The sequence below is a fragment of the Zootoca vivipara genome, chromosome 6 (genome assembly GCF_965207765.1).
Source record: "Zootoca vivipara chromosome 6, rZooViv2.hap1.1, whole genome shotgun sequence".
NCBI classification, from domain to species: Eukaryota; Metazoa; Chordata; class Lepidosauria; order Squamata; family Lacertidae; genus Zootoca; species Zootoca vivipara.
In genome coordinates, this window is record NC_142589.1 from 69,472,572 (window position 1) to 69,482,326 (window position 9,755).

General features: G+C 47.4%; 1 protein-coding gene across 1 annotated transcript; it reads left to right on the forward strand.

Moving 5' to 3' along the window:
• The first annotated feature begins 1,618 nt into the window (after positions 1 to 1,618).
• Positions 1,619 to 8,086, forward strand: FNDC8 (fibronectin type III domain containing 8). The gene is made up of 4 exons (XM_060276442.2): positions 1,619 to 1,624; positions 1,857 to 2,204; positions 4,502 to 4,714; positions 5,968 to 8,086. Exons 1-4 carry the CDS (start codon positions 1,619 to 1,621, stop codon positions 6,079 to 6,081), a joined length of 681 nt encoding a protein of 226 aa, XP_060132425.2. The 3' UTR covers positions 6,082 to 8,086.
• The last annotated feature ends 1,669 nt before the right edge of the window (positions 8,087 to 9,755 follow it).

A 9,755-nucleotide genomic window follows, 5' to 3' on the forward strand; every position in this document is an offset into this window, starting at 1 on the left:
AAGCCCATGGGTTGAAAAGGCTTCCCTGCTCCTGGTTGGGGTTTTTTTGGCTGGACCTGGGAGCAGAACTCTCAACTCAGGAGTGAAGCCAAGTGCATAACCTGGGCAGACATGTTTCGATGTGGAAAGGGCTCTGTTCATAGCTGCCAAGTTATCCCCTTTTTAAAGGGATTTTCCCTTATGCTGAATAGGCTTCCTCGCAAGAAAAGGGAAAACTTGGCAGCTATGGCTCTGTTCCTTGCAGCCGGAAGCTTTCCGAACCTTGTGGCTCGACAGATGTGTGGGCCTATTTAATCCTAATGCACTCAAATTCCCACCCCCATTCCTGTGAACAGATGCAGCCTTAAAGGTGCAAGTCATTCATCGCCACTCATCATATCTGCCACAGAGAAGCCTCGTCAAGTCTCTCCTTCCCAAGGGAATGACCTCTCCCCTGCTTGAAAATGGTAGGTGAAACATACTCGGAGTCGAGAGTGAATTTCATGCTCTTTATTCAGCTCATAGTCATCCAGGAGAAGAAGAGAAGGAGGTATTTCTCTAAAATGCTTTTTTTTAAAAAAACCGCTATTGTGGTCCATCAACAGGAAACCAGGCATGCCAGAAGAAGGGAATAGAGGTGCTGGGGCTCCTTCTGAGATTGGGGGACTGAGGCCCACCTACCCCCCCCATCCCTGGATAATCAATCTACAGCTCCTATAATCAAAGCTTATTCATAAGGAACCCCCCAAAAAGCTAATTCAAGAGGGAAGGTGCAGCCTAAGGAGATACTTTGATCATATAAATGAGGAGTGGGGAACCTTGGGTCCAGGGAGTGAATATGACCCCCCCCCGACATCTCTGTTTGGCTCCTAGAAGTGTCCCCAGGCCACACCCATAACTGGACCTGCTCCATGCCCCCCCCTCACTCAAGTGCTTTTAACTGCTGGGATGGGTCTTTGATCTGTGGCGCTGTGGTTAAACCACTGAGCCTAGTGCTTGCTGATCAGAAGGTCGGTGGTTCGAATCCCTGTGACGGGGTGAGCTCCCGTTGCTTGGTCCCAGCTCCTGCCAACCTAGCAGTTCGAAAGCACGTCAAAATGCAAGTAGATAAATAGGAACCGCTACAGCGGGAAGGTAAACGGTGTTTCCATGTGCTGCTCTGGTTTGCCAGAAGCGGCTTTGTCATGCTGACCACATGACCTGGAAGCTATACGCCGGCTCCCTCGGCCAATAATGCGAGATGAGCGCGCAACCCCAGAGTCGGTCACGACTGGACCTAATGGTCAGGGGTCCCTTTACCTTTACCTTTAATGCCTCAGAGGATGCGTGAGGGGGGGACTGTGTGCGGAAACATCTGGATTATGTGTGGCTGTAGGTTATTGTACAAAAGCAGGAGTCACATCCATTGCCCTGGCTGCAATTTACGCTGGCATGAGACTGCCAATGGAGTAATGTAGCCCTCAGGATGAAAAAATTTCCCCTGATAGGAACTGGAGTCCACCAACATTAGGAGGACCATGTTTCCTCTTTTAGATGCCACAAGCAGTAGTGAAAATGAAGACCTTCCTAGGTTCTATTGATGCTTGTTAAAGTATTGCCAGTCATCTGGAATATATACATCATTTCAATAAATGGAAAAATGTCGGTGTGTGTGGAGACGAATGGGGAACCTGCAGCCCTCCAGATGTTGATGGACCCCAGGTCCTATTAGCTGCAGCCAGCATGCCCAATGGTCAGGGGTGGTGGAAATTATGTAGTTCATCAACATCTGGAGGGCATCAAGTTCCCCACCTCTGGCTTAGGGGAACATGAACAACAAGTTCCGCAAGCAGGTTTCACTCGAGTTGTTTGGGTGGGTTGTTCCTCTTTTAATTTAGTTTCAGCTCTACAGAAATCACTCAAGCCTTCCCAGTGAAAGCAGCGACACATCCAGCTCTGGCCTGGGCAGCATCATCGAGACCCCCAAACACATCCTCTACTCAGCCTGCAGTTTACCTCACACCTTGGACGACTTGCTGGCTGGGCTGTCGGTTCCAAAGAAAGCCGCTCGCAAGCCCGCACCAAGCCGCCCTCGACGCAGCAGCAGCCCCAGCGTCCCCGTTGACCTGGACATGAGCGACGGGGAGACCAGCCTCTCTGACAGCGGCTCAGAGTCTCCTGTGTGTGTGGAACTGCCGCCACAGCCCTTCATCCGCGAGCACACTGTCAGCAGCACCAGCGCTCAGGTGGGGCCTAATGACACAAGATGGCCTCCTCTGCATTGCTAGGTTACTGTGATTGGAGAGTCTCTCTTTGGGCAAATGGGGGTGCAACATTTGAGCATAGATAAATTACATTTAGTGCACCTCTGAGGAACCCATATTGTTACATGCACCCCAACCCTATGAGACATGAGAGATTTCAGGGGCTCCAGTGCTTGTCTAGGTGTGTGTGGAATAAGGTTTCAGGAGAGTGACTGGAGCCTTGTATCATATGGGTTGTTGTTGTTTCAATTTATATACTGCCCTTTATCAAAGGATCCCAGGTGGTGTACAACATTAAGAACACATTTTATGGAGCATAATAATTAAAACATAATAGGCAGCATCATAATAAAATCATCACAATAGCAGTTCCCCACCCCCATAGCTTTAACAGGCCATTTATATCAGGGACGGGGGACCTCTTACCTTCCATAAACTACAACTCTCATCATCCCTGGCCATTGGCCATGCTGGCTGGGGCTGATGGGATATGGAGTCCAAGAACTTCTGTAGAGGCCACAGATTCCCCATCCCTGATTTACACACGTACACAGGTTGAGCATAGGTGGAAAATACAGAGGTCCCAGGTGCAATGCTCCCCATCAGATTTCTAGCAGAACTGCCAGAGCCTTTTACAGTGCCTTTTACAGAGAGCAATTCAGCCCTCTGTATCCTTTTGTCCGTCGCTTCTCCATCAGTCAAAAAAATATCTGCAGGTTGCTCGCTTCCTTCTCTTTTGCCCCCTCTCCCTGCTTAATGGGGTTGGGGACAATAAGGCTCAGTCATCGCTCTTCATCCTTTTCCTGAGCCATCTTAACTCCCATCGAAACACATCACCTGACTGTCACCGGCTATAAATAGTCTTCTTTCAGGCCTTAAGACGTGTTGCCTCAGGATAAGCCACCCTGGACAGCTCTGCTCACAGAAACCTTAAGAGCGAAAACATCACAGAAGGAATCCCAGTGGGTCTTCCAGGCCAACTGCCCTCCAAGTGCACAGCAATAGACTTCAGTTTCAAGTGCCTGGAAATTACTGTGTTTGGAATATAGCTTGTGTTGGACACAGTGGCATGATTTGCACATAATGCTGAGCCGAACCATGACTGTGCAAGAAGGAACAAGTGTGCCATCGGTACTCACAGCAAAAATCACAGCCGCTTCATTCCTCTCCCGATATTGCTGCTGCTACTGCTGCTTCACTACTGGGAGCTAAACTATGTTTTGGCTTAACATGACATCCAAAACCAGGCTTGTAGCTTGTCTGCCCCCAAGACAAACCATGAATGGTACACCAAGAACTTACCACATGGGTGGCGCTGTGGTCTAAACCACTGAGCCTCTTGGGCTTGCTAATCGGAAGGTCGGTGGTTCAAATCCCCACAACAGGGTGAGCTCCTGTTGCTCTGTCCCAACTTCTGCCAACCTAGCAGTTCAAAAGCACGCCAGTGCAAATAGATAAATAGGTACCGGTACCACTCCCTTGGCCTGAAAGCGAGATGAGTGCCACAAACCCATAGTCGCCTTTGACTAGTCTTAACCATCCAGGGGTCCCTTTCCTTTACCTTTTTTTTTAAAGCCAAGAACTAACACTTGGCTGCAGGGTCCGGCATTCAGTCACACACTACCAAATTCAAGTTGCGCAGTTATAGTTGATTAGGAGGTGTTGTGCAGCAAACTCACTTCCAAAAGAGACTGGACATCTTGTGCTAAGAGAAGTGCCGGGGAAATGCACTGGAAAGTGTGGAGTAGCAGTCGCTAACCTCCCTACAAACAAGTCAGGGTGAATGCTCAATAGACAGGCTTCCCAGAAGCACGCCCAGTGCTTTCTGCTATATCAGAGAAGACTCTAAGGCTACCTCTTGGTGTACATCCCTTACTGGCAGCGGAGGCTGGTGCATTAGGGCAAAGAGATCACTGCCCCACCAACCTCCATCTGTCTTCAACCAGCCACCACCTGTCCACCATCTTCCTTACAACCAGCCCCGGGGGTGGCCCTGAATGCCAGCTTCCTCCTCCTTAGTCCCTGCAGAACCCAACAGGGTAGAGGATGGGGGACAAAACTAGAATCAGTTGGGTTTGCTTGTCATTGGCTCTGGCTCCACTCACTACTGGTCTCCTTGTTTTCTGTCCCATAAATCCCAGTGGGCACCAGCCACCATGGTTCCTCCCTGCACCAGTGAAAGGACCCCTTTAGCACCCACTTCCTTGAAGATGTCGGGCTCAAGTAAAGGCACTCATCTCCTGGCTTTCTGCATGATGGCCATTCTTTCTCCTCCATAGGTTTCTTGGTCCGGCCCACGCAACGGGGAGTTGATTTCCTTCTACGAGCTGCAACTGCAGGAGGCCAGGCTGGATGGTCAAGGCAAGAACATCCACTGGTTTTGCTCGCAGACAGAAGAGCATCTGGAGAATCTGACTCCTGACACTACGTACTTGCTCCGCGTGAGGTCTCTCAATGTGGCAGGTGCTGGGAAGTGGAGTGCACCCTATAAGGTGAGCACAGTCCTCCTGGTGGGGCGGCGGGTGCACGTACCATAGAGTTGGGCATCCAAAGAATGTAGAAAGGCACACCCATTGCAGTTTCATCCAAAGCCTAATTCAGGGACACTGACCCTGGTAGAAAAGTCAGAACCATTGATAACTGCAAAAAGGCACATCAGAGATAAAATGAAATAGAGAATAAATTGAAGAATTGTCCATATTTGTAACATTATGATTTTTTAAAAAAATTAATATGCAGGAAGTAACAGGTGCTTTTTAAAAGAGAGAGAGAGAGAAGAAGAAAGAAACCTGCAGACTTTTGGTGAATAAAGCACTATGCCAATTTTAACCTTTGGCACTCTGTTTTGCAAAGCCCTAAGCCAATCCACGTTTTTAACTGTAGTTAGGGGAATCCTGTAAATAAATAAATATTAGAAGTACATATTAGAAATACATAAATATTAGAAGTACATGGATTCACTTATTTGCAGTCGAATCCGAACTACAATGATTTGGTCAAGAAGCCCTCCAGCCCTGCTCCAACTTATTTACAGTAGATGCAATCCCCAAAATGTAACTACCGCATAAGTTGCAGGCTGACTATCGTTTTTGACTATTTCAGCAGTCACCTATGAAATGGCAGGGTTGAAGCTCACTACCCCAGCAACCCTTTTACTCTAACCCCAAACTAATGAAGCAGCAACGTTCATGCATCTCCAGGAGATTTTATTTTTTATTACGTTTTTATCCTGCCTTTCTTCCCAGGAGTTCAAGGTGGCATGCGTGGAGTTGGATCTAAGAACTTAGCTGAACTTCGCTGCTTTTGAAACTAAAGTTGCAACTAGTTTTTCCACATTGGTTTCAATTTGAACTAAGTGCAACTAAGTACCTTAGTCTGGACCCAAATCATAGTCCTCCTCCCCACTCCATCTCCATATTTTACCCTCACAACAACTTTGGTTAAGCTGAGAGGTAATGGATTGGCTCTAAGTCCTCCTGGTGGGTTTCGCAGCTGGACCTGGGGTTTCCCCCAGTCCTAATCTAACACTCAGTATACCTCACTGCCTCTGTGTGAAATTGGCTTTGCCAGACATAATATGCATGGTCACATTTCAAGATGCTAGCAAGTCCACTTTTGATGCAGAAAGCACCCTTGCCAGATGCATAGCTCTGCTGCTAACCGTTGCAACTTTAGCAGATTTCTAGCATGCTGTTTTGCATTTCGCTGCCTCCCTCTAACAAGCTCTTCCCTTCGCTTCTTCCAGTTTGGCACAATGCCTTCTGTGGCGGGCATGCCTCTGGACCCGGCTCCTGTCACTGTCACCGTGCGGCGGTGCAGGAAGCCCCAGAAGAAGACGATCTTTATCCCTGCCCCCTAAGAGGACCGACAACATGGAAGTAAAGGATGGCACCTCCCACTTGCTCCTGCATCTGTTATTCCACATCTCCCCGTAACTGCTGTTTGGTGCCTTGGCAAATTTTCTGCTCACAAAAGTAACTTCTAGCCAGGCAAAGGTCAGGGGCTGCAGTGGCGGGAACTGGGCATATACGGATGTTACAGTTCACAAGTGCATTTGCAACTATTTTGCTGCATATGGTGGGAATCTCACACAATACATAAGAGCAAGGGAAGAGGCTGAAATCATGTGACTGTAGCTTCCTACCTTACTCTCTACTGTCCCCTTTCCCCCCTCTTTGCCTGCTCTCTGCTGCCCCCTCTTGACAATGTTGCCGAGAGGCTGCAGAAGGAAACAGCGATTAAACCTTGCTGTTACACAGCCTGGACAATATCTGAAGAATATTGTATCTGAAGAAGTGTGCATGCACATGAAAGCTCATACCTATGACAAACTTAGTTGGTCTCTAAGGTGCTACTGGAAGGATTTTTTTTATTTTTTCCTGGACAATAGTAGGCAGCAGAGAGCAGAGAAATGGGGCAGCAGTTACACAACTTGGCCAACAGGGAGTACAGCAGATAACAAGGGACAGGCTACAGTTGCAGTACCTGGCCAAGAGGGGGCAGCAGAGCAAGGAAAGAGGTTGCAGTAACACAACCTGGCCAGCAGTGACCAGCAAATACCCGGCGTAGCAGGAAAAGAGGCTGCAGTTACAGGACCTGGCCAAAGGGGGGCAGCAGAGAGTACACCATTCCCTTCCCAGGTCCTTGATGAAAAGCACTTTAAGATTTTGAGTTGTGGGGTGATTTTCATGCAGCTGTATCCTACACATGTATCAGCTTCCACTAAGCCCCATGGGATTTAATTCCAGGTGGCAGTGCATACGTTTGTCAACAACTGGTGTGTTGGTTGGTTTTTCCAGCGAAATACCACGATCTGTTGCCGTTTGCAAGTGGTCCGAGTGCCGGCGATTTGCTTGCGACATTCACTCATGATGAGGTTAGCAGGATTGGCAACGCACGGTGGGCAGCGTTTGTGTGCCCGCCAGATGCTGCTTGACTACAAATCCCATCACCCTTGGCCATTGGCCACACCGGGTGGGACTGATGGGAATTGTCATCCAGCAGCATCAGGAAGGTACCAATATCATTTCAGCCGGCATATGAAGTGGTACGTAGTGGAACGTAGCTGCTTGATCTTCAGCGTTAGTGTGCCATGTATGACTTTACAGTGTAATTTGAGAAGTTGCCACAGGATGGTGCCAGAAAACTATTCTGCAACTGCACATAAGGTACAAGGGTCTCAGCGCCACTTTTGAGTACCTGTTGGCCCAAGAGAGCCAACATGAGAGATGTGGGGCAGTTTACTGTCTACCAGCCTAAACTACCTCATGGGATGAAATAAGGTACCTCATAATGGGGTGAAGGAAGACACAGCTGTGTTAAGCTACTTGGATGAAGGTTCTGATACCAATTGAGGAAGAGATAGACTAAAGTATAGACTCTAGTTCAGGCACCCCGAAACTTCGGCCCTCTAGATGTTTTGGACTACAATTCCCATCATCCTTGACTACTGGTCCTCATAGCTAGGGATCATGGAAGTTGTAGGCCAAAACATCTGGAAGGCCGCAGTTTGGGGATGCCTGCTATAGTTAGATATGAGGGAGAAATAGACCATTTACTATAGTTAAAATATGAGGGAGAAATGGACGGTTTAAATATGTACGTATAATAAAATTAATAAACTAAGGCTACCTTTTGGCGAGTCAGTGAAGAAGACTTATACCAAGTCAGACCACTGGCCAATGTTGTCCAGCAACAAGTCTCCTGGCTCTCAGGCAGCTGTTGTATTTTTATTACAGCTTTTACGTTGATAAAATGTACTTGTTTTGATTTTGTTCTAATAATGAAAAGTGCGCTGTTTGTAGGCTTCTGTTTACATTTGCTTTTGGAGTTTGAATGTCAGTGAACTATTAATAAACTTGTTTGTATGGATTTGTTTACTGCTGTACATCCTCTTTTCCCTCCAAGCTCAGGACAGTGTGCAGTTCCCAAACTCCACCATGTTATTCTCACAACAATCCTGCGAAAGAGATTAGGCTGTGTGCGACACAATTATTGAGCAAGGATTTTAACCTGGGTCTCTCCCCAGCCAAGCCTAATTACTTGGCCCTCCTGAGATCTTTTAAACTGCAGAGGCTGGGGATTTTATCTGTACACTGAGTATATGCTCTACCACAGGCATGTCCAACAGGTAGATCGTGATCTACCAGTAGATCACTGGATGTCTGTGGTAGGTCAGTGGTAGATCACTGGCTCGCCCCAAAGAAGCTCAACAACTTTGGCTCCTCTAAAAAAAGCTCAACAATTTTGCCCTGCCCTCCTAAAAGGGCTTTCCTCCTTCCTAAAAAAAGCTTAACTATGACCTGAACCCCCCCAAATGGGCCTTCCTCCTCCCTAAAAAAAAGCTTAACAAAAGGGGATAGATCACTGCCAGTTTTTAACTCTGTGAGTAGATTACAGTCTATTGGGAGTTGGCCACCCCTGCTCTACCACATACAGTAACTGCATTCCCTTTGCTTTCCTGGCAAGAGACACACTTCTCAGAAAAGGTGTCTGGATCAGACACAACTTAGCAACTATGCAATCACTGTGTACAATATACCTCCTGCCTCCCTTTAAAAAATCTCCCTTTAAAAAATCCAAACTCATTTGGAAAGGGATTAATGTGGGAGATAGTAGGCATTTGAAGTGAAAAGTCTTGGGATGCTTCCAGGCTGTCTCTATTTTGCAGTGGGATTCAACAACATACTGACAAATTCAGAAAAAGCGATTGCAATCTAACCTCCCCACAAATAAGAATGAGCGTTCATTAAATAAGCCAACATTGTCTAATATCCCTGCAAACAAATAGGAGGATTGCTCAATAAACAAGCAAGCATGTGTCTGCCCTCCTCTTCTTCCAAAACCCTCACCCGGGCTTAATTTAAAGTGCTGGTTTATTACATTTTAATGTCCCTGAACAGCTTGGGGCCAGGTTACCTGACATATGCGCCTTCTTCCATGTTTCTATCAAAACCCTAAGATCCTACGGTATTCACAGCTGCTGCTCTGGGTTCCTCTACCAAATAAGCAGAAAGGGCCATTTCAGTCCCAGCATTCCCATTACAGAGATTCACCTGGCGTCTTCCTTCTGATGAGAGGCAAATACCTTCCTCCTCACCAAGGCATTTGGAGATTAATTTACATCAGGGGTGGAGAAGTTCCAGCCCATAAGCTGTATTTGACCCAATGCAGGTCTCAGAGCTACAAGGTTGAGTCCAGCCTCTCTCACCTGCCCCACACCTGACCTCACAGGTGATGTCAGGTTTGAGACAAGCAGAGGCATGACTAGAAAACAGGTTTGCAAACCCCGTGCTTTGCCAAGTGTAGGATTGACAAAGCCCTCATGTTGCAGTTCCCAAATGTCGGACAGGCTATTGGGTGCTTGGGAGTTCACACCCACCTGTCAAAATTGGCCTACTGAAGTGGAGAACCTACAGATCGGACCTGAAAACCGAAAATGTTCTCCACCGCCGACTTACCTAGTCTGAGCCTCTCAATTATTAAATCTGTGTTTTAAGCTTGGGGTTGCAATGAGTTGACTGTGTTGTGTCT